This window comes from Perissodus microlepis, chromosome 10 (assembly GCF_051167445.1).
Source record: "Perissodus microlepis isolate ML-2025 ecotype Zambia chromosome 10, ASM5116744v1, whole genome shotgun sequence".
Taxonomy (NCBI): Eukaryota; Metazoa; Chordata; class Actinopteri; order Cichliformes; family Cichlidae; genus Perissodus; species Perissodus microlepis.
Genome location: NC_140470.1, coordinates 12,151,166 through 12,175,933, shown reverse-complemented (window position 1 = coordinate 12,175,933; position 24,768 = coordinate 12,151,166). Strand labels below are relative to the sequence as shown.

General features: G+C 36.3%; 3 protein-coding genes across 3 annotated transcripts; 2 read left to right on the top strand and 1 right to left on the bottom strand.

Annotated features, from left to right (window-relative positions):
• Positions 1-72: 72 nt before the first annotated feature.
• Positions 73-8,425, top strand: taf6 (TAF6 RNA polymerase II, TATA box binding protein (TBP)-associated factor). The gene is made up of 15 exons (XM_084942070.1): positions 73-287; positions 2,251-2,408; positions 2,541-2,627; positions 2,740-2,893; positions 2,978-3,034; positions 3,130-3,249; positions 3,372-3,493; positions 4,340-4,417; positions 4,523-4,624; positions 4,736-4,918; positions 5,940-6,014; positions 6,100-6,225; positions 6,347-6,520; positions 7,417-7,608; positions 7,856-8,425. The coding sequence occupies exons 2-15, from the start codon at positions 2,253-2,255 to the stop codon at positions 8,144-8,146; spliced, it is 1,917 nt and encodes a 638-aa protein (XP_084798196.1). The 5' UTR covers positions 73-287; positions 2,251-2,252; the 3' UTR covers positions 8,147-8,425.
• Positions 8,426-10,354: 1,929 nt separating this feature from the next.
• LOC146378913 (thialysine N-epsilon-acetyltransferase-like) lies at positions 10,355-14,910 on the top strand. The gene is made up of 6 exons (XM_084942068.1): positions 10,355-10,493; positions 10,654-10,705; positions 12,935-13,018; positions 13,496-13,597; positions 13,736-13,776; positions 13,945-14,910. Exons 1-6 carry the CDS (start codon positions 10,431-10,433, stop codon positions 14,122-14,124), a joined length of 522 nt encoding a protein of 173 aa, XP_084798194.1. The 5' UTR covers positions 10,355-10,430; the 3' UTR covers positions 14,125-14,910.
• Positions 14,911-15,591: 681 nt separating this feature from the next.
• LOC146378912 (claudin-15-like) lies at positions 15,592-20,189 on the bottom strand. Its single transcript, XM_084942069.1, has 5 exons — positions 19,961-20,189; positions 16,976-17,140; positions 16,189-16,270; positions 15,964-16,074; positions 15,592-15,864 (listed from the first exon to the last, which is right to left on the bottom strand). Exons 1-5 carry the CDS (start codon positions 20,175-20,177, stop codon positions 15,771-15,773), a joined length of 669 nt encoding a protein of 222 aa, XP_084798195.1. The 5' UTR covers positions 20,178-20,189; the 3' UTR covers positions 15,592-15,770.
• Positions 20,190-24,768: the final 4,579 nt, after the last annotated feature.

The following is a 24,768-nucleotide window of genomic DNA, read 5'->3' as shown; positions in this document are numbered from 1 at the left end:
TTTTAGTTGATTTGATTTTTAAATAAACTTTAGGCGGTTACTGTCAGTAGTATAGTCTCGCGAGACCGCAACCGGAACGTGAGTCAAAATGGCGACGAAACACAACCGCTCATTCACGAACTGAGGTCTCAGCTGCAGTCCGCGAATTAGTTTCTTATTTGCATCAAGAGATGGATATTCAGAGAGAAGAAATAGCTTCGCAAAATCAGCATTTTTGTAAACATTGATTGTTTTTATTCGCATAAGTTCCTGCTTATATTCAGAGAGGAGAAAGCAACTTCACACAGGTAAAACATCAACGGAAGCTAAGTTATTAGCATGCAAGCTAACATGCTTAAAAATTAGCTTACCGCAAGTTAGTGTGATATAAGTATATATTTATTCAGAAGCGTAAAGTTACCATAATTTCTTTATTTTTCGCTGATCTTAGGTTCCAGTGAATATATATAAAGTGTGGCTTGTGTGTTACATGTTGTAGTTCGCTGTTGTTCCGTCAGTGTGAACAAACCCGCTCCTTGGAGCTCAGTGTGTTTGTTTACCTACAAAGTATTTGGAAAAGAGGAACTTGGACAATCTTTAAAATCACTTAACATTATATTAAATGTGTAGTCTTCGCCTCCACATTAAGTTTCACAGTCTTTTTTTTAAGATTTTAGATTTTATTTGATGGGTGTAATTACAACGCGCTAGCTTTGCAATACCTCCAGTCCTGTGAAATACCGTGGACTTGTTTTCATGATAACGTTGTATATCATCTTAAGAACAAGCTCCAAAGACGTAATTGGTGTAGTTTTAAAACACGACTTCTCTCCCGTTGAGGTTTTGTTCGGTCTGTTATCGTTGCATTTACGTTAACAAATACATGCGAAACTTAGAGAATGTGTCTGACAGCAAATATGCTGTTGCTACCACAGGATCTATTATAAGTTTTGTTGTGCTTTAACATTTGTTGCTGACCAGAAAGTTACTGTTGTCTCAGCAAACCTCCAAATAGTTTTTCATGTATTTGAGATTCTCTTATAACCCCTGCCAATCACCAGACGAGGTTTTAGATCAGTGTTTGGGTCATTGTTGCACATCTCTACTATATAATAAGCCGTTATTGTATGCAGTGTCTTGAAGGGGTTCCTTTTGTGTGATTATCCACCTTAATGGTTTTGTCTTAGGGACTGCCCATCATTAATGAAAAGGGTTTTGGATGAGGGTCTTCTTGGAGATGTATAGCTGTGAGGGTTTTTTTTATGGTGAACAGCAATAGGACAATCTGTGTAGTTATTGCATTGAGTCTCGGAAACTAAAAGCACAACAAAAATTATCTACAAAAGGAAATATCTATAGTAAGTGAATTTAGCCTAAATGTCCTGGTTTGGTGGGTATGTAAACAAAGAGGAAAGAACATTGTACTTAGATCTGTTCAGGTATTCTGAGGAATATTCACTAAGCACCTCTAACATTCCCAATATACTTCAGGCCCAACAATAACCACAGTAATCACACATAAAACCAATGTAAGGGAGCTGGGTTATCAGAATAAGACTCAGCTGTACACCTGCACTTAAAGGAAAAAGTACACTCTTTTGAAGATACTAATGTTTTGGACAGAGAAGACACATTTTGGACAGAGAAGCCACAAAGTTTGAAATATGAGTAAAGGATGCTTCCTATGTGCACCTATAGCAACTGAGGTGGTGGACTATATAACCAGTCAGCTATAATGCATTCTTGAGATCAATTCGCACTCACACCTTGACCCATGTCATCTTAATGGCTCACATGATGGGCAGGCTTAGCTGACATGTTACAGAGAATTGACAGCATGGCATGTGACCTTAGTGTGTCACACCCTGAAACTTGTGACCCTGATGACACGAAGACAGAGTGGGTCAGTGACATTCAGGACCACCTTCAAGGTGGCAACACATTAGAAGTTAAATACCTGGGAATCCTCATCAGCCTTTAGAACTGAAGAAGCCTTTTCAATGAGAGCTGAAATGTCTCCCAAGACCCTACAAGAACAAGTCCACTTGCCTTCAAAGGAAGGGTTTAAGACTTGATTATAAGCTATTTATAATCAGAACTCTGTCAACAACATAGTATCACACTGTGATTGTTACTTTAAGTCCATTTGAGTATCTACAATTGGCTATGAACTATTAGAATTTTGTGTTTTAGTTCTAAGTGTGATCTTGACTTTGTGTGTGTGTCTACGAGAGGTTATATTTATAGACCCTGTGTGCTTTCTTATGTCAGCCATGGCGGAAGAACGTCGGCAGAAGCACTGTTCGGTCGTCCTGCCTACAGAGTCAATGAAGGCCATGGCAGAGTCTGTGGGAGTGGGGCAGTTACAGGAGGACAGCTGTGTAGCCCTAAGTGAAGAGGTCAGCTACAGAATAAAAGAAATTGCACAGGTAAAGTATGAATTATCAGAGAAAATATTGCCTTTTATTTATGTGGAAGAAAAATGCTCAAAAAACAGTTACTGGAAAATCCAGATTCATATTTAAATCCTCTTTGGTGTTTTTTTTTCTCCTTTTACATAGGATGCTTTGAAATTTATGCACCATGGGAAAAGACGTAAATTAACCACCAGCGATATAGACAATGCTCTCAAATTAAAAAATGTGGAAGTAAGTGAGAACTTGTGTGTTTTTAAATGAAGTACTTTTTGCTGGCTTATTAAGTGATTTGATGGATGCAGTTTGAAGGCAAGCAAGTCTCAATTAATTCCTTTCGGTACAGCCCCTGTATGGCTTCCAGTCGCAAGAGTTTATCCCTTTTCGTTTTGCGAGTGGCGGTGGAAGAGAGCTTCATTTCTACGAGGAAAAGGAAGTTGACCTCAGTGACATTATAAACACGCCTCTTCCCAGAGTCCCACTAGATGTGTCTCTTAAAGGTAGGCAGAGAGTCAAATTTTTTTGTATATTTTTGTCCAATAGTATATTTAACTTGTACTCTGTGCTTGTTTGTTCATCACCAGCTCACTGGTTAAGTATTGAGGGGATGCAACCAGCTATTCCAGAAAATCCACCACCAGGTTAGCTCTGACCAGATTTTTTTCTATTAAAGCACAGAGTTAAATATCTGGAGAAGAAACGTAGACACATTAGATATGTTTTGTTTCCTTTTTAGCAACAAAAGAGCAACAGAAAGTTGAATCTACAGAGCCTCTCAAAGTAGTCAAACCTGGTCAGGAGGAGGAAGGTACGATTCAAGGCAAGGGTCAGGGCACAACAACTCCTGACGGTAAAGGTCAGTGTCTTGTTTTCTATTTAACTTTCTAATTTTTCTCTTACATTTCCCTGCTTTAGTTCATTTCAGTTTTGCCTTCACAGTGCTTGTTGATAATGTTTATCTGTATCCGTCTTGTTCAGGAAAGGAAAAGGGTCTAATAAGGTTGAAACCACGCAGCACTCATGAGCTTTCTGTTGAACAGCAGCTCTACTACAAGGAAATCACAGAAGCATGTGTTGGATCCTGTGAAGCTAAGAGAGCTGTAAGTTCTGCCTCTGCTTTATATTAGTATTTTGTATTATTGAATATTTTAGTAATGGTTTTGTTTTGTTAATGAAAACTACAAATGTATTATACAATAAATTGTATAATATAACTTAAACTTGGGCATAAAACAAAATGCCCTTTACTGTTTTTTCTTGGAAGGCCAAAAAAAGAGTTCTGTCTGAGTTTAAGTGTGCTAGTGAATGACTGAGTATGTGTTTACGTAAGCTTTAAAGGAGTATGTGGTGATTGCAAAGAAGAAAAGCGAACATATCCACATTCTCTGCTGTCAGCTTTCAGCAAACTGCCTAATTCTTCATGCCAGACTAAGTTAACAGGTCATCTGCACACATTCGATTTTATTTACAATTCGCTGTCCAAAACTGACAGCGGTGGATGGAGCAGCTACAGAGCTCTCTTTTCTTCATGTTTGAGCTTGTTGATCAGGTGGTTTGATGAAGGACTAAAGCTAACTTTTCCCAGTGAAGCTTTTAATGGTAAACACAGAAACATGTGCTGCTGTTTTGGATGCCTAGAAAATCTAATGGCGCAGCCTCTGTGCACTTTGTGTGTGTGTGTGTGTACAGACTGGGGCCCCACATTAAACTACTAACATGGTGATAGTTGAGTCCTACAGAGTCACGGAATTGTAAAAGCATTAAAACAAAAAAATTTCATCTGGGATTTTTTAAATTTTTATTTAGTTGTTTGTGTTACTTATTCTAAAACGGGTTGTTGTTATAAAGTAGTGCAGTCTAATTCTGTCATACTATCAAAAAGTTATTTCAGGCCAGTTTGTCACCTGACTTCTCTTTTTAAAAACGTTTCTATATATTTCGCACAGGAAGCCTTACAGAGTATTGCTACCGATCCTGGACTTTATCAGATGCTTCCAAGATTCAGCACATTTATTTCTGAGGGCGTAAGCACATTTCCAACATCTTCTCTTCTCAAACATTTCTTTACCTCACAAAAAAGCCCTGAACATATTTGTGTTCAAAGTGCTGACCTTAGGCTCTCTTCAAAGGTGCGTGTAAACGTGGTGCAAAACAACTTGGCTCTTCTGATTTATCTGATGCGGATGGTCAAAGCTCTGATGGACAACCCCACCCTGTATCTGGAAAAATATGTAAGTGATGGAAACAAATACAATGCTGTATTATTTTATGAAGCTTGTAACCCAAAACATACTTTCAATGTGATATTCAATTTTTTTTTCTCTTTTTCTCTCCATCTACAGCTCCATGAGCTCATCCCGGCTGTGGTCACCTGTATTGTGAGTAAGCAGCTGTGTTTGCGACCGGATGTTGACAACCACTGGGCTTTACGGGACTTTGCTGCTCGTCTTATGGCCCAAAGTTGTAAAACCTTCAGTACAACAACCAACAACATTCAGTCTCGTATTACCAAGACTTTTACCAAGGTGAAGTTTTTTTTTTTTGGTAATAAATATGTTGTTCCCATATTGAAGATGTTTTGATATTTTATATATATATATATATATAGTGAAATGCACAGAGCAGTTAGGGTGATTGGCAGTAATAAATTGGCTATAGGTGTGAATGGGTGTCTGTTGCTCTGTTGTCCTTACGAGAGATTTGCGACCTGTCCAGAATGAGCACCAACTTGCATCTTATGATGGCTGGAATAGACTTCATAAGAGACTAAATTGGACATGTGGAAAAGGGGGGATGGAGGGAATCATGCAGAGTATAAATTTGTTTAACTCTCTATCACTCAAGTATTAAACAGGCTCTCTGGATGTATTTCATAATTTTGGCTGTAATACTTTTAAAATGACAAAATAATTCTCTTCTTTCAGCAACTATTCCATTTATCTCTGTTCTTTTTCTCTTTCATTTTCCCAAATAGTACTGTGAAGTGCACATGGTGTAGTGTAGGCGGTGTTAATTTGTCTGTCAGAAGTTAAACTAAATAGCTTCACATTTTCTCAAAATCTAATTGATGACAGTGTAAAAATGCAGGTATGCATCAAGCTGTGTTGTGCAAGTATGTCTTAAAATTATTAATAATAATCAGTAACCAAATATGTCATTTCCAATTTGTAAAAAAACAAACAAACTCTAGTTGTATTTTAACGTTGTTTAAGGGTGTATCTACCCCTTTGCTCTTTAGTCTGATGGAATCTTACTGGCCCTGTTTTGTGAGCGTTGTTTAAGCAGGTGTGAACTTGGTAATCTCCTGTTGTGACTGAAGCGCTCTGAAGCTTTTCTTTGTGCTTTGCATTCTTACGTAGTAACAGTTCGATAATAAACCTTTACCTCACAAATGTATCCTCTAGTCCAGGACACAACAGTTGAAAATTCTCATGTGATTCACAGGGAGGCTTTGTAGCTTTTTTGGACTGATTCAGAACAGGCAATCAAACACCAAGTAGGAAAACACAGCAAAACACATGAATCCACTTTTTTTTCTTCTTCCAGAGTTGGCTGGATGATAAAACGCAGTGGACGACACGGTACGGCTGCATCGCTGGACTTGCAGAACTGGGACCAGATGTGAGTGGGGTTTTGTTTCCTCTTCTTCTTGTTCTGTCTGTTGCAGTGAAACCAACCTGCTGTTTTTATCTTTTCTCCTCTGTAGGTGATAAAGACATTGATAATTCCTCGGCTTGCTGTAGAAGGTGCTCGGATCAAAGCAGTGATGGAAGGACCTGTGGTCTCTAATATCGATAAGATAGGAGCTGAACATGTTCAAAGCCTCCTACTGGTAATATATGAACTTTTCTGAGTCTCATACATTAGTTTGTAAACTAGAGCAGTCCAAACAGATTACATAAACCCTGAGATTGTTATTAAAGTGTTTTGTTTTCCCTTCTCCTTTTACAAAGAAACATTGTGCCAGTGTTATTGCCAAATTGCGATCTCAGCCTGACAACGTGGAGCAGTATCGCACAGAATATGGTTATCTCGGACCCATGCTTTGCTCCCATGTAATGAAGGCCAGGACTCAAGCAGCACTGCAAGCTCAGCAAGTCAACAGAACTACATTAACAATCACTCAGGTATAACTTACACCCAGTTATCACCAAAGTATCCTATACCATACCATCATTTATTTATATAGCAATTTAAAAACGACACACGGCCGACCAAAGTGCTGTACAGCAGAAATACTAAAAGTATACTATATGAATAATTATTATTATTTTTAATTTACAATTAACAACAAAATAACAGTGTCAGTTACCCGCTAATTCAAAAGTGAGGGAATGAAAATAAGTTTTGATTCTGGATTTAAAGACCACCACTGAAGAAGATTGCCTGATGTGAAGAGGAAGATAATTCCAAAGCTTCGGGGCAACAATAGAGAATGCTCAGTCTCCTCTAAGTTTCAGCCAAGACTGAGAGCAACAGCTGCTCAGGCTAACCGGAGTGTACGAGGGGGGACATAGGGCATTGGCAGGTCGGACACATATACGGGCGCCAGACCATTTAAGGATTTAAAAAACAGTAAAAGGGTTTTAAAATGGATCCTAAATTCAATTGGAAGCCAGTGTAAGGAGGCCAGAACTGGAGTAAAATGCTCAAATTTTCTTTCACCAGTTAAAATACGTGCGGCAGCATTTTGCACCAGTTGCACCAGAGTTCCCTGGCTAACCCCTATTAAAAGGGAGTTAGAGTAAACCAAGCGTGAGGTTATAAAAGCATGATGGCAGTTTCCAAGTCATGCCTGGGGAAAAAAAGGCTTAAGCTTTGACAGACGTCTGAGGTAATAGAATGAAGATTTTCACCACTCCATTCACGTGGCTGTTAAAATGTAAATGAATGTATATTTAAAAATACTTATCTGTAATAAGAGAATTCAAAATTAAAATGGCATATTAAGATTATTACAAGTGCTATTGGTAACTAGTACGTTTGCCTTCGTTTAATAATGAACAATGACACTTTCTTTCAGCCGCGTCCCACCCTTTCAGTCTCACAAAGCGGGCTAAGTGGGTCATCAGGTCCTCGCACTCCCAGCATCATTAAGGTCCCAAGCTCCCTCACACTGATGTCGCCACGACCTGGTACCCCATCACAGCCATCTCCTCCAGCTACTAAGTACATTGTTATGGCAACCAGTGCAGGAGCTGCCTCAACTCAGCAGGTGATTTTAGTTTTTTACCACCACTACAGGAAATCTTTATAAACTGTTTTTCCATAAAGGCACAAAGCCTTTCTCATATACTTGACCTTCATATTGGCATGATAATGTGCCAGATTTGACATTTTATAAATGCTTAGTGTTACAAAATGGAAACGCAGTGACAAAACTTACTGAATAAAGATTGCTGTTGATGATTGTGACTTTAATAAAATCTACAACTGCTTGCATGTTTTTTGTCTATCATCAGGTCATAACTCTCAGCTCTTCACAGTCAGCTTCACCAGTAACTAGTACTGTTCCCAGTGCTACATCTACCTTGCAGCCTTTGGTAAAACTGGAGCCTGGCAGTGGCCCTGGACTGACAGCTTCACGACCTCTGCAGAAGTACATAGTCGTGTCTCTTCCCTCGTCTGCCTCTTCGTCTTTGGAGACTAAGAGCTCTGTGCTACCCACCTCAATCTCCTCAAGTTCACTAGATGGAGGGATGAAGCTGGAACGGTCCGAGTCTCCTGGAGCAAGCACACAGTCGCCACACTGAGACTTGTATGAGTAGTGGAGATTCCTATCAAGTTGGAGCACCTGAGCACACAAGGAGATTTGTTTGGGCTGAACTTAATGGGGCAACCTCTGAGGTGGTATGAGGGGGCAATATCTGAACTCTTGACTGATTGAGAGCAAATGTGACCAGAGGTAAATATGTTGATGCCCGATGAAAACCGACCAATCTGTGACATCTTCACTGTTTCAGCTTATATTCAAATTGATTTCATGTTTCTTTTTTACCCTAAAATAAATGATTTTTTATGAAATCTTTCAACTGTATGTGATTTTTACATTTCTGTTGTCATTTTAAGTGATTCTTTGGTATTGTCATTTTTGGTATGGGTGGCTCTCAGAGTTTGTAAATTGCTGCCAACAGCCAATATCTGAGCTTGCAAAACAATCCACATGGGCATCAAGTCAGTGCAATAAATGAAAAAGGTGCAGTACAGTGAGGACAAACAACAGAAAGGCTACAATAGAGGGATTCTTCTCTAGTCACATAAAAACTTGGCTATTTTAATTACAGCTTGCCAATTTTTTTTGTACTCTTTATATTTTCAGATGAAATTTAAATATATAACTCCAAACTTGCATTAAATTTGAGGAAAATATGTATGAATTTGTATAAATCAAGTTTGCTGCTACATTGTTGTGTGTAAATGGGTCTAATGTGTAATGAAAGGAAGCTTTAAGCCCAAAGGTTATAAAATAACCTGCAAAAAAAGACTCAGCCTCAACAAAACTTAGTTTGAATTCAAAGTACCCATAAAAAAGTTTTTAAAATAATATACAATCCTGCATTTGAAATGTTGAGCGAAAGGTCACTGAATGCAGAATGATTTCTGTCAGCAAGTGAAAACTGCAGAATAATGCCTTTTGTTTTATATACTGCAATATTTATAGAGATGACATATAGTGTTACTTTGTGGTAAATATGAATTTTAAAGGTTTTTCTTTGCTTAAGTCAATAAAGAAAAATAGAGGCCACAACTGCGTTGTTTTACTTTTATTAGACCTTTGAAAGTAAAAACGGTGAAAGAAGTACAATTCTTTTGCAGCTGTTAAAGTTTTCAAATACAGTGAAAATGAAACGTTGAGGCAGTTCACCTCCAAAGTAAAAGCTGCACCTATTGGAATTCTTTCAGCAAATTTAAGAGCTGAACCACATACACAAGCAAATACAGTAGTTTAAATACTGGACACTTTTCATATCTTTCTATTACTTTCACACAGCTAGTCTCCTGTGTTGTGTGATGAGGGTTGTGATTCACGTGTACATTTACATAATCTTTTTTTGTTTGTTTTTGGGGTTTTTTTTAAATGTTTTTGACTGAGCTCACTTGTCACTTCGGGTGACTATTATCACAATAGGAGAAAAATTTCAATATTTAAATTTCTTGAAGCTTTTGACTATACCATAAATAAAATAAGAACATTAACATTTGTTTTCATCTTGAGTTTAGTTGGAAAGCCATGTATGGCTGAATGGTTGTAATTGTCCATGGGTTATCCATAACCTTTTTGTTGAGCCTTTAAAGGGGGCTCAGTGTATATAGAAAAAATAGTGGGAGCTCACTCCCATTAGCTGTTTTCACAAACTTTTAATTTCAGGGTTTTTTTTTGTTTGTTTGTTTGTTTTTTTAGGGCCCCATAAAGCCTGTTGTGTTCTGACTTGTCATATAAATTGACAGGTTAAAAATCCAATATCTGTCAACTAAAGAACAAGAAAAACCAGTAGTTTAACTTTTTAAAAATGATATTCAAGAAAAATGACTAAGCACCCTAAAAACAAACAAACAAAAATATAAGTACGAACTTATGAAATTTGTTTATATTTAAGCAATTTGCTCATTTATGTGGTTCAACACTTACTGCAACTTTTACTTTGGAGGTTTACTTTTTACTGTCTTTGTGTGCGGTTTGTTTGAAAAGGAGCAGGCGGATATTTTTGTACTTTGTACTTGTACTATTTTAAATGCACGTAAGTGCTCCTAATTGTGCGAAATTTTGTTGTTGGTAGTTGTAAAATGGGTCTCATATAAAGACTTATTGCCTTATCCAAATCGAAAGGCATACAAAACGGTAATAATAATAAAAATAAATAAATAAATAATACATTTTTTAAAGTTCCAAAATTATTTTGACCTTTATTTTGAAGGCGAAAGTATCAAGGCGTAGCCGCTTCCTGTACAGACTTTTTTTTTTTTTTTTTTTAACGCGTAGCTTTTTTAGAGCTAAAAACTGGCAAAAAAACCTGAAACTCTGCAATTACTGTAGACATGAATTTCAAAATACGGCGTGCTGCGAAGGAAGACTGCAAAGACATATCGAGGATGATAATGGTGAATTATAGTTAACTTATCTCTGTTTTTCCCACTTCACAGTACTTTTATAGGGCTCTGTTAAACGTTAGCTCAATATCTGAAATGTTAGATTTTGTTTCCTAATAATTCTCCAGAGTGTGTTTCTCAGTTGACATAACGGTAAAACGGCGTTTTTCAGGATTTGGCGATTTATGAAAAGATGCCTGACCAAGTGAAGATTTCGCATGAAGGTAATTCTCCCATTAGTTAAATGTTACAGAAAGTAAAGATTTATTTGTCTAAAAGCATACCGGTTTTTTTCTGTATAACTTTTAATGATGACTTTTTAAACCGACTGCAAAAGCATATGTATAATATGATGAACCATTGTTATATAATTTTGTTATATAATGACTGGCAGTCAGACCACAGTCCTTAAATCGAGTGTAGCCATATTTACACTTAATAAGTAACTGGCAAGGGTTAAACTCCCAACAATCAGATTATCATAATCAATCATCATTATAAACCCCACTATTAAAAAGTAAGCACTTTAATATCATTAAACATAAATATCAAAGTTGTGTATTTATTCTTTTTATAATTATATAGTCAGTGGTCAGTGGTAACTTCATTGCCCCCAATGGGAAATCGATTTGCAGTATGTCCACACATCAAACAACACAAATAACAAAAAGAGAGAGAACAGTTAAATTGTTTATGGCAGAATATGAAAGAAGGTTTTCTGAGATTGTTGTAGAGAAAACTTTTATTTTCATTTGTTGCCTCAACAGTTTAGGGACACACAACAATAATGCAAATGACAGTAACTGTCACGTGTCATGTTTATGTTATATGAAAGAAATGGAATAAGGTATAAACATTCCCAGCTCCAAACAGACCTTTCCAGCAAAAATAACTTGGGTGAATTTAATTATTTTCACAGTGTCTGTGTCCCATTTTACTTTTCTCATGAAGCCATACCAGAGAGATTAATGACATAGAACCTGGCAGAATTTAACCTTTTAAAGGTACAGCTCACCACTAGATGTCAATAGATAGCAGACTTCATCAGTTGAGTTGTTTTCATATGCTTCCCAGTTCAAGGGCAGCATATGAAACAACTCTTGCTGTAGTTCTGCTGTAGTTCATCTCTGTTGTTACCTCAACTGTCAATATGTTTCCACATTTATTTATGCTGGAGAAGGTTGTAGAACTTGGTGAAAGGAGTTTAAGATGAGTCAATGAGTGAGTGAAACATTTGTCCGATGACAGTGAGAGTTGAGTTGTAGAGCAGTTGATGCTGCTGTTAGCCTCTGAAATGCCTCTGAGATGCTGGTAGTGGTGTCTCTTTCCTTTCTCTGATGAAAACACTATAGGTATGATCCATCATATCTTGATTTTGAAACTTGCCTCCACAGCAGGTGAACATCTAAAAACAAACAAACAAAAAAACTAACATTATAGCAGCTAACGTTAGGTTAGAGTGTCCTAAAAATAACACTTTCCCTCTGATAAACAGGGGCTGGTCTCAAAGAATTTCCTTGCCAGTCACTGTATTCAAGATGGCCGGGCAGCATGGTGGCTTCACCAAACCTGTTCTGAAGCCTGTTCTGATGTACTTTTAGCTGATGAATTCCAGGCTTAGAATTGAACTTGGAATTAATCTTCCAGCAAACATTAGTTCGTTAGAAGATGTAATAACACACTAAACAGTATTTATTCATGAGTACAACATTAATCTTTTTTTTCTTCTTTTTTGCTGTTAAATAACGTAAAAAAATGAAATGAGCTTCTTTACCTTTAGTTAAGTTGGTATTTAAAATGTGTTTTAGCTGCCTTGAAGGATGAATTTATATATAACTATAAAATTCATACATTAGATGCAGTTATTAGCTGAAACAATAACTGCAGCTCAGTGAGAAGGAGTGGTAATTAGTCCAACAATGATTAACTGAATAAGATTAGGTCCCTTAGATGTAGGTGTATACGGTCAACTGCAATTCTTCGTGTACTTTTCCCTATCAACTGTCATGCAGCTTCTTTTGAAATACATCCAATCGCTCTTTTATTATAAGATAAAGATAGCTGGATTACTAAGTGTCTTTAAAAAAACAAATACAACCAGATTGTTTTGATATCTTGTGTTTTTCTATTGTGCTCATAAGTTGACGACACACTGTGACCCCAAGCTTGACACAAAAGCATCCTTTTAAGTAAAAGCCTGCTAATACCTTTGGAAAAATTTACAGTAGAGGACTGTCATTCACAACTGGCTTAATAGAGACCCTGATGCTTCTCCTACTCAGAATAATTGATGTCATTGTCACTACTTACTATTAACGAAGAGACAATTTTAAAGAGAATTCAGTTTCTCAAATGTATGTTTTTGATGTTTCTTCTTGTTTGAGAGCTTTTTATTGCTGTTAAAATAGAGATTAAACATGTCTATATGAATAATTTTTTCTTGTGCAATTTAGAGTTAGAGCGCGATGGTTTCTGCCAGAACCCCCTCTTTGAATGCCTCATTGCAGAAGTACCGGAAGAGCATAAGTCTAATGAGGGTAAATGTTCAATCATGGCCTTTTGTTTTTATTGTAGTCTTCCTTGTCTGCCACACTTGATCTTATCAGTATAATAAAAGGCTTCTGGCCTTGCTGTTTAGATATACATGACTGACAAATTATGACTGAACAAGTGTTACCTCATAAATCAACAGTGGCACATGAGGCTATTCTTCCTAAAATTAAGATAAGCATTGTTCTTTCACGTATTAGAAACAAACACAAATCTTGCTCAGACAAAGCAATGCTGCTAAGTAATTAGGAACTTCCCAGCTCACGTCACCACAGCTGCACAGTCAGCATTAGATTATTTTAGTTTAAATTTTATATCTTTAGTCCTTATTAGCAATAGCGGTCTTTTACATTAGCAGTCCACATAAAAGTGTAGTTTAGTATAAGGAAGAGAGAGGTTTTTCCATGATATTTGTCGTAATGTTTACTTCCCTTTGAAATATTTGCCTCTTTTTGTTCATATAGGATTCACAGTTATCGGGTTCGCCCTTTACTTTTACACTTACAGTACATGGAAGGGACGGGCAGTATATTTGGAGGACCTGTATGTGATGTCAGAATTCAGAGGTACAATATTTCTTGTGGTGTGGTATGTATATATATATATATATATATATATATATATATATATATATATATATATATATATATATATATGTATATGTATTTGTTACTTTATCATGTTTATAATGATTTCCTTTGTAGGAAATGGCATTGGTACAGCTTTATTGAGCAAAGTTGCAGAGGTAAGACTGTTTTTGTTGTTGTATGGAAAACATATTTTTTTAATTTGATTTGTTGCATTTGGACGCTTTTGATTTTTTTCTTCTGTTTTGGTTAATATCAGCTGTTTTGTGTTATAGCGAGGTAATAGTGCATGATTAAGAGCAGGACAATTTTTTTTATTTGTTCAGATTGGGAAAAAGAAGCAGTGTGTGCGGCTGCAGTTGTCTGTGTTAAACTGGAGCACTCCCTCTCGAGACTTTTATGCTGCTAAAGGAGCTCAGGACCTCACTGTCACTGAAGGCTGGCACGCTATCCGCTTTGATGGACAGAACCTGGACAATTTAGCAAATGAAGCACCTAAAGATTGACAAGAAAACTATGCTCTTTACCCTTCTGTGCAAAATGGTGCTTGTTTTAAAACGTTTTTGGTGTTTTTCTCCATAAAACAGCCTTAATTATATCTTGTGTGTGTCCTTGATTTAACAAATTAATTTACAGGGGGCGAAGGATGTGAAATACATATGAATTTAGTATTTTTGATGTGATATGGCTATCCCTTTTGATTTCTTCTTCTATAGACCTGAAATAGTATCGCTCAAAGTCCCATAAACACAGACCCCTGCTAAATAAAACACTGAGTAGCATAAATCAATGGTTCGGTACATTTTTATGTTTTCATGTACGTTTCTGAGGAACTGAAAACCCAGTGTATTACTTTCACTCTTACAGTGATGCAGCTACCGTGACCAATTAAGTAATAAAAAGGAAGAGATATTGAAACAACCTGTTAAGAATGAGGCTTTTAAGAATGTTAAGAATGAGAATTTTTAAAGTGCTCTATATGACTTTATGCTATAAATGTTATATTTTAAACTCTTCCTTACATTTTAATTATTTATCACCAATCAGCAAAATGTTTCTTGACTCTCATTGGGTAAACCAAATCCCAGATGTGACATCACAGCTTTCCAGCAGGTTGCAACTGTGAGATACTCCAAAGGTGACTTTTTGTTCCTGGAAGATGGCATTTTTAAAGTGTTGAATCTATATTATGTGAGAATGTAAAACACAATGTGTCGCCAAACTAAAATGGGCATTAAAGAATAAAGTGGGCCCTGAGAAAGTACTGTTCTTAAGTGGGTTATATGACAAGATTTGAGCTCTGAGCTTCTTTTTTTTTTGTTAATTTAAACATTCAAACGAAAAGCTGCTGTGCAAGCAAGTTCTGTGAATGTTCCTTTATTTGACTGTGCAAAGTAGTTAATAATGACGACAACAGTGTCACCTGTGCTAAACACCACTGAGCATCACTAGCAGAAATCATAAACGTGTTAACATTCTCATAATTTAGGGCATTCGATTACTGTGAAATGGTAAATAACTGGTAAATATATAGTAAAAAACCATGCAAAAATCTTGAGAAATGTATAAAATCAACAAAGTGACATGTAAATATAGACTCTGTGCTTATGATTGTTTCATTCCTTTTACTCAAGTGGCTCCTGCAAAAAAACAAACAAACCCAAAACACAAAAACCCCACTGGCTGAAACCACACGTGTCCTGTTATTGTGATAAATTATGCATGGGACCATTAGAAAACAAAATACACCAACTGTGTGCTTAGTTGGAAGTGCGACTTTTGCATCAAAATTTACTTACTGTAACAGATTTTGTCCTGGAACCTATGACCGTAATTGATATTATACTGTCACAGTTTTCATTATGTAAGTCATGACTGAAATGTAACTAAGTAGTTATGTTTAGAATAATAAGGGGATTTTTACAATATTAATACAAAACAATTCCAAGTTCATGTACAGTAGACATGTAGTTAAAGGATTAAAAACACGTAATTTAAAGACTGATATCATAAAGCCAATAATAAACAAAATTCCATTCAGAATTAGTGTTTTCCAGTATAAATGATACCAGATTAATTTTTTTTACTCATTATTGTCTCTTCCAGAAAGATTCTGAAAAGATTCTTACTTTTCCATCTACACATTAACTTCTTAGACATATGCGTTTCTGTCATAGTTGACAGACTGAGAGGGTGCCACAGTTGATCGCACGTGTCCTCTGGAGGATGGTTGGAGTGGATACGGTCTAAAATACAAAAGGCACGTTTAATTTTATTATATTAATTATACACCTGTTATATGTATAATATCTGGCAAATTAAACTTTTCAGCAACAGTTACTCACATTTTTTCACTGTCAGTCATAATTCCGTAGGAACACAGCAGGCACGAGCCTCCACAAATGGCAAGCGTGGCTGAAGCCCAGCCAATATAAAGCGCCTCTCCAAGCTCATACCTGCAAGACAATAATATTTATTTATATGACATTTTGATTGTAATATTTATTTAATAATAACAATTTTTAATCTATGTTATGTGCTTTCAGCTGATGCAGATTATATTGACTTACTTTGTCCCTTGGTAGAGAATGTCAAAGAACTGCTGGGTGATGTTTGCTGCGTACCAAGACACGGCAATCATGGTGCAAAGCCCTACAAAATGCAAAAACAAGTTAAATTCACAAATAGTGCACATATCTTTATATAAAAAAAGTCAAGTTTAAAAACATTAGGCCAGTTGTGCAACAAAGATGCCACCTAAATATTGTATAAGATTTTTTTAAAGGACTATTCCTTTTTAAAAACTTTACAAGTTGTAGTTCAGTAAATTATATTAATTATGTAAATTAAAAATATGTTGTTAAATGAAAAACGTATATATGAAATATAGCTTTTTCAAATACAGGGGAAAATACTTTTTGGTCAATGAGATGATCCTATAACTGGGTTCACACACTGTTTTTTAAATGGGGTAACCAATAGTGCTGTTGAAATGCATAAACTCTTATTAATGACAGTCCTATATCAGCAGGTTTGCGTAAGGATAACCTTTTGAACTAGTAAACCATTATATAATGGTGATATGATAGCTTGTCTTGTGAAAAGTAGAAATCGAAGAACCAGGCATGCTTATATTTAACCAGGTGTTCTGTGCAAAGATTCAGTTGGGAGTGTGAACTGTCTTTAATCTGTCACATGACTTTATGGAGGCTAGGTTGCATTTCTCAAGTTGTAAGTCTGGTTCAAATAATCAGGCAAAAATTTCACATGCAAACACTAAAATGCTTGTTTTAAATGAAAGGGTTTTTTTTTCCATTCCTTTTTTCATAGATCTTGCATCCACCCCCAAGTCTTTACCTTGCAGTAAAAAAAACACTCCTCCAACTGCAGCAATCTTCCCCTTTAGAACATAGTTTTCTCCACCTATTTTCGAGCACTTCATTCCTACAAGCGTAGCCACCAGGCCAAATGACCCAAACACAATTGAAGCAATCATCAGTGCTCGGGAGGCCTGAATGTAGCCTGTGTGCAAATAAAAGACAGAATAACATATTGATTTATACGTTTGTGTACTGTATGGTTATATATAAATAAGTAACAAAGATTTAAGCAGTAAGTTGGTAAGAACTTTAGAAAAAGCTTTTTTTGTTTGTTTCTATTAAGCTTCATATAAAAAATTCTTGCCCTCAGATTTTCATTTGTTTCACATTTCAGTGAGAAGCTCCACCTTGAATCTCACAGGACAGACACAATGATATGAGTTGATTAAGTTCCGGCAGACCACAAATATTTTCAATGTAAATTATTCCACATTTCACAACTGATAAAATAGTCAGCAAATTGTAAAAGTATCTGTTGTTTCAGAGAACAGGAAATGTTTATCCTTTCAGGTCTAGGCAGATCTTGTGACCGGGCTGTACAGCCCATCTTGGTTCTTTTTTTAGTACCAATCAACCAGAATACATAGTATAGAAATGTGTGCCTCAGGATTGTAGGCAAGACTGATAACTGTTTGAGTACTACAAAACTCTTTCTCTTTGGATCACTTTGATATGGTGAATATTTATATGTCACTTCGTATAACTTGATTCTTAAACAGTGACTTAGAAATACAAACCAAAGTAGATGCTAATTGCTAAATGGGCATTGATTAATTATAATTCAGTCAAAGTTTTTATTGCATTTGTTTTTTTCTGGATTTTCTATTGCAGTTCCTCTGTTCACCAGTACTTACAGTAGACATTTCCAGACAAGTAAATGACAGACACACCCTGAACAAGTAAAATGTTGATGAAAACATTCATAAAAAGGATCAACCTTTTTTACCGTTGTGTATCATTTAATGTCAGACTGTTTAATTATTTGTTATTAAGGATTTTTTTAAAGTCCTCTGTTACAAGAGCTGATTTTTACAACATAGTTTAAGATGGTTTCAGATAAAATCTTACTTGGAAAGTCTTGGGCTTGAGTAGCTAAGCCAGATGAATCCTCAATTGATTAATTAATAAGTACTTAACTTAATAAAACTAAAAAACAAAACAAGAACATTTATGTGTTGACCACATACCACTAAGCGCAAGCAAAGATGGGACATCACGGCAATAATTAACTCCTGTAGAGTCAGTTGCGCAGGACATCCAGAGGTTTTTATTGTTGATGGGGTGAGATAACATTACCATCCACTGTAAATTCCTTCCAGTATCGATTTGGAAGGCGACCCTGATCATTGTCCAACTGTGAAAGCCCAGAAATGAAGCAAAAGCCTCCACTATTGGGTTTATAACGAAAAATAGACGTAAACGTTCATCTCCAAACTATGTTCCCACACAATCTTGAAGTTGTTAGCCACCGAGCCTCAATGTGTCAGAAAATTTTCCTGCTAAGATACTACAAAAAGTACAAATTAATGATTAATTCCAGCTCACCCACTCAACATTCCCTTTATTCTGAGTTCTATTCAAACTTTTCAAAGACTCAGAATGTTACCCAACTTACGGGGCCACAGAAAGGTGCTTACCAATGTCTATAGATTTAAAGCTACATGTCACCTTGTGCCATTTGCTTTAAGTCCTGTGCCAATGTTAATAAATATTTATTGATGGGATTCAAGCCATGCTTTGGCTCCTCATTTCACTCTCTCTACAAGGGATGATGGTAACAGCTGTGGTAATAGGTGATGAGGATGCATAGTTGCATTATGATCCTAAGTCAAGTCTGCTTGCCTGTCTGCAAATCAGACAGATTTTTTTATTTTTTTATTTAGGACAGTGCATGTTAATGAACATAAATGTAAAAAAAAAAAAAAATTACATGAATGTAAACATGCCAGATTTTAGCCAAAGGCTAATTTCCATCTGTTGTCCTTAAACATAAAAAAATAGACATAATAATTAATAAAAATTCATCATTCATTCATAATAAAAACTCCATCACCAAACTTACACATACACACCATTCTGTTCCCCATTAAAACTATACAACTCATACATGATCACACACTTGATTTGTCCATAACCAGTTTTTAACCTTTGCCTTAAACAAATTGAGTGTAGAGCATTCTCTAATGGGTTGAGGAAGACTGTTCCACAGATGGCCACCCTTAACAGAGAGGACGTTCTGCCCAAATGCTGTCCGTCTGTGGGGTATAAACAAGTCTCCTCGGATTGTAGCTCGAGTGGTCCTGTCTGAGCTTTCTTTATGCCTAATGAACTGCTTTAGTGGTGGTGGAGCAAGGGAGTGTAAGACTTTATATATTAAACACACTCTTTTAAGTTTTCACTAAGTTATTGAAGTTCAGTAATTCATTATTAGTCTTTTAGGATCCCAGCGTTTGGTAATCAATAAAAGAAGCATTTAACTTCAAAATGTTCTCTCTTCCAAACAGTTTTAAACTAAATTGCCTAAAATGAACATGTTATCTCTGAGCATTGCTAAAAACAAGTTTTACTCGTTCTGTAATGGAGTGAAGTACCACCAACCCTAAAATGGTTTTGAACATTGCGTTTACACACATGACAAAAATAAACTTACATGAGAAATTTGGCAAAAGGTTTGTTTAGATTGGACAGATGCTGTTTATTTTTTCTGTGACCCCCTTCAGATTACAGATGGCTTTTATGAAGATTATTTGATTATTATTTCATATTAAGTTTAAAGCATTTCTTTCAGTATGATTGTAAAATTTGCTAAATCATCAAGAGAATAAAAATACATATATGAGAATATGTAAGCTATGCATATAATCCCAAGTACTTTTATATTAGTTACCTAATTAAATAATTGTAAATGGCGTATTTTGGAAGATGAAAAAAATATTATGTAAAAAATTAAAACTTTACTTACCCGGAAGAGCAAAAAGGGATGGAAAGTCACGACAGTTATAGTTCCCCGTTGAGTCACTTGCACAAGACATCCATAGGTTCTCATAGAGATTAGAAGTTAATATAACACTCCCGTCTTGACTGGATTCCCTCCAGTGCTGATCTTCTAGTGTTATAAGAGTCAATATCCAACTAACAAAACCTAGAAAAAGTGCTACAACTTCAATGAGCGTGTTCATCTTGGCAGTAATTTTTATTAATAATTAGTAGAAGTAATAATAATTGGAGGAGCTCTAGTTGCGACTTCAGTATCTGATACACATTTTGGGAATGTGAGAACTGACTCAGGATTTTTTTTCTCATGCACTGGTACCTGGACTAATATCCGCATTGCTTTATAGCCTGTAGCTACAATATAAGTGTGCTAATCCCGCCCAAAATACATGACATTACACATGGTGGGCAAGTTGCCATAGAAATGTAAGTAAACAAGGAGCATGTTCATAAAACATTAACTGTTTGTATTATTAAGAATGTTTTGCAGCAGTTCCAGTTTTTTGTTAATCTCTGAATCTTGTCCTTCTGTCTGTGTCCTGTTTCTGAGGAGTTGGTAACTTTTAATTTTAATGAGGCTATTTCAAGTTCCATGGGCAAATACTCATTGGGGAAATGCTGAATTAACAGTAAAGCAAACACTTGAAGCTGCTTAGGTGATTTATAAAGGACAGAAAAGTATCTTTTTGCGGCACTAGTTAAACATTGACAATTTTGCAGCAGGAAAAAAGACCCGTTTAAATTCCTAACATTTGTAAATACTTTTTTTAAGTGATACAGCAAATCGATCTAACAATGTCTGTTCTGTTGAAACATTAGCTTGAAAAAGTGCAGAGCTGTCACCTAAAAGAATCTGCACAAAGGCCTGGCTGCTACAACTCAACCTTGTAATTCGTTAGTGTCTACACATGAGGAAAAAATGTATGGAAATATAAAAAAGTCCAGAATTTATCTATACTGTATAATATATATGAAATGTATGTTTGTTTTAAATTAATTTTTTGCACGTTCAAATCTCCCCGACTGTCCCTCAGAATGAATGGTGATGTGTTTACCATCTTTGACTCAAGCAATTCTTAGGTTCTAAGAAACTTCAAATCACCCCTTAAAGTCTGTATCTTATCAAATGGGAATTCTCTTTTGCTGCCAGCAATCAAAAGCATAGTTCAAAGTACTGTCATATACTTACAGTACTGAAGAGGAATTACACTTTTAATGTTTTGTTAATGTTTTATCTCCCTGCCCTCCTCTCTATAAATTTTAATACTGATTTACTTGTGTCCGCACTGACCTCTTTGCTTAAAGGGAAAATTGAACTGAATTAGACAAGTAGCCGGACTTGATGTTTAAAATCAACCCTAACTCTAATCCCTTCATTTTCTTATTCAAGACAAAATAATTCAAGATACAATTTTATTTTTATTATTTCAATGATTTTAAGTGAAGGTGTTAAATTTCACCTAGTTATAGCAAGTTAATTTACTGCAAGCGTTCCATCCATCCATCCATTCGCTACCGCTTATCCTTTTCAGGGTCGCGGGGGGTGCTGGAGCCAATCCCAGCTGTCATAGGGCGAGAGGTGGGGTACACCCTGGACAGGTCGCCAGTCTGTCGCAGGGCTAACACACAAGGACAGACAACCATTCACACTCACATTCACTCGCACATTCACACCTAGTGGCAATTTGGATTATCCAATTAACCTATCCCCACAAACTGCATGTCTTTGGACGGTGGGAGGAAGCCAGAGTACCCGGAGGGAACCCACGCAGACACGGGGAGAACATGCAAACTCCACACAGAAAGACCCCGGCCTGATGGTGGAATTGAACTCAGGACCTTCTTGCTGTGCGGCTACTGCAAGCGTTGCATATCCCTTTCACATTTCAGCTGTAATTACTGGATATGTGCCATGCTTTTGTACCCCTGGCTTTCAACTCTGCTCCAAATATTGTTTCACTGTCAATGTATTTAAATCCAAGTTAGCTTCTAGGCAGGGTTTCCTATTCCACACCGTTCCTAGAAGAGATCTATAAATGTCATAAAGAAGCAGTCAATGAGGAGCAACACAACCACTCAGTTAATGACAAAACTGCTGATAAGGTGTAAATGAGACATTCCTTAACTTTATTTCTGGATGATTATTTTACATCTAAATATAGCCAAAATCAAAGCATAGTCATTGTTTCTGACTTGTGTATGGGTGTGTGGTGATTTCTATCAGGTGCATTGAGGTCATCTAATGATTAATTGACCTGTAATTAATAAGCTGCATTGCACAGATTGTTCCATGCTTCTCCATAGCTAGCCGTGCCAGCCACCATCTACTATTCGTAATATACTGACATATGGATGAATTTGCTCTGAAACGGTTTGCTTTGCTTCAAGTAAACTAGTAGGTAAGGAAGTAAATTCATTTATAAAGAAATTTTGCATAGAAGATGTGACTGTAACAGTAGCTTCTGCACAAAATTCGCATGTGTAGCTTGAGACTATCTGAAGTGATTTTCTTTGGTTGTCTATTTAAATGACTTTCATAATTGAAAATATTACTTAACTGAACAAAACTTTTGAAAATATCCCCTGTTTCAAATTTAGAGGATGATTCATATGTGGTTTGGTAATCTAGTAAATTCTGCAAAAGCCATTTAACAATGCAGCATATTTAAACCTCGGTCAGGTTTTGTGTGCTGAAGGTACCAGAATTTTGATGAAGTAACTGCGTCAGTACTGGTTTTACTAGTACGGTACTCGACATTTCCCCATCTCTCTCTTTCTCTCTCGCACATTATTATTTTTTTCCACAGGCAATCACCATAACCAGACAGCATGTGTGTCTGCGTGCGGGTGCACTTGTTTGTTGATTACTTGCTAAACTTATGACAGCACAAAACTTCCAACATAGTGGTAGGTTCATCGTCCTGTCAAGCAACATTTGCTATGTAAAATTAAAGTTACAGGGTGATTGATTTTAAATTTCTTTCTCTGTACAAGGTTAAATTTCCTCTGAAACACGTATATTCCAAAACTTATAGCAAAAATTGTGGAAAATTTGCATGTTAAGGTAACACGCAATCCATTTCAGGAGCATTACACTGCAAGATAGAACAACAATTAATAATACATGAATTTCCAATTACCCCATAAGCTTATGGGGATAGGTTAATTGGATAATCCAAATTGCCACTAGGTGTGAATGTGCGAGTGAATGTGAGTGTGAATGGTTGTCTGTCCCTATGTGTTAGCCCTGCGACAGACTGGCGACCTGTCCAGGGTGTACCCCGCCTTTCGCCCTATGACAGCTGGGATAGGCTCCAGCGCCCCCCGCGACCCTGAAAAGGATAAGCGGAAGCGAATGGATGGATGGATGGATGGAATTTCCAATTATCTTGTAAAATATCACATAGTTGAAGTAACCAAAAGCTGAACATACCTGTTTGTTTGTTTGTTTGTTTTTGTTTTTTAATGAAACAAGAACTTTTCATGAAGCTTAATTAGAAAGGAAAGTTATGGCAGTGGTTTTTAAAATATACCTTCTCAATACCATAGTTTTTAATTTTGTACAAAAGAATAGAATGTTCCAGTTGTGAAATTTTAAAGTAACATAGTTAAATAGTTTATAAAGAACAAAGAAAAACTGAGATACAAATACAGTACTATTGCCTTAAAAGTACTGCCCAGACAATGAGCGGCTCTGGTGAAGAGCTGCACTCTCTGAGTACTTCTGGTCTTTCTCTTTTATATTGAATTGTTCACAAACAATTGTTTTTTTTTTTTTTACATTTTTGATAGTTACTTGTCCTCAATAAATGGTAAGCTGCATTAACTGTTAGCGTTTGCATGTTCTCTCTGTGTTTTGTGTTTTGTTTTTTTTCTTCTTCATCTTCATCGGTGTCCTCTTGACCGAAAACATGCGAGTTTGGTTAATTGGATGGATAAGCATGGATTTTCATTTGAAGGAAAATCAGTTATTCGTATCCTGCGTTAATCAAGGTAAATGCAACAGAGAAAATTATTTGAGTAGATAAAATAATTGATAATCTATTGATGTAGGGTTTGGTTAAAACATCAAAAAGAAAACAGATTTATTGCAGGTTTGTTCGGGGAACACGTCATCAAATTTGTATCATGATTTTCATCATTATCAGATGGTTAATAATTTATTTCAATAATTACCCAGAATGGTGTAATTAAGGTCAGTATCAGTAAGAAACGTGTTCCACTCGAGACAAACAAGACAAATGTCCTTCAATAACATACTGTTCTGACCGACAGTGAGTCATTCATTTTTTCTAGAAAAAAACTATTCTAGAAAATCCTTGTCTTTCTTTTCTCAGTAAGAACAAGCCCCCTCTTTGTAGAAGCGAGTAAATAATCAGTGAAATGTCAACACAGTTTTGCTGCAGCTGGTAAACGTGTAATGAAATTTAATCTGCTGATTTGGTCTCGGGCAGTCCTGTTGTGTTGGTTAACAATGTAACCTTAGAGAAGGAAGGTCCTGGGTTTGATTGCAGGCTGGGGCTTTTCTTTGTGGAGTTTGCACCTTCTACCTCTGACTAGATGGGTTCACTCTGGATGCTCCGGCTTCCCTCCCACAGTCCAAAGACACTGATGGATGGAAGATTTGGTCTTGCATTCACATTGGCAAATAAAGTAATTTTTTTGGCTCTTCCACATTTTGTCATAAGCACAAGCTGGACATTTGCTATATATTTTGTCACCGTATATATTCATATAAATTCAAATGCAGGCCAGAAAGTTACAAATGAAAAGAAC

Coding starts and splice junctions, on each gene's coding strand:
- LOC146378913 (XM_084942068.1), top strand. CDS start 10,431: ATGAATTTCAAAATACGGCGTGCTGCGAAGGAAGACTGCAAAGACATA. Junction 13,019..13,495: donor AGAGCATAAGTCTAATGAGG/GTAAATGTTCAA, acceptor TTGTTCATATAG/GATTCACAGTTATCGGGTTC. Junction 13,598..13,735: donor TGTGATGTCAGAATTCAGAG/GTACAATATTTC, acceptor TTTCCTTTGTAG/GAAATGGCATTGGTACAGCT.
- LOC146378912 (XM_084942069.1), bottom strand. CDS start 20,177: ATGAACACGCTCATTGAAGTTGTAGCACTTTTTCTAGGTTTTGTTAGT. Junction 16,271..16,975: donor AGTGTTTTTTTTACTGCAAG/GTAAAGACTTGG, acceptor TGCATTTTGTAG/GGCTTTGCACCATGATTGCC. Junction 15,865..15,963: donor ATGACTGACAGTGAAAAAAT/GTGAGTAACTGT, acceptor TTTGTATTTTAG/ACCGTATCCACTCCAACCAT.
- taf6 (XM_084942070.1), top strand. CDS start 2,253: ATGGCGGAAGAACGTCGGCAGAAGCACTGTTCGGTCGTCCTGCCTACA. Junction 2,628..2,739: donor TCAAATTAAAAAATGTGGAA/GTAAGTGAGAAC, acceptor CTTTCGGTACAG/CCCCTGTATGGCTTCCAGTC. Junction 4,418..4,522: donor GCACATTTATTTCTGAGGGC/GTAAGCACATTT, acceptor CTCTCTTCAAAG/GTGCGTGTAAACGTGGTGCA.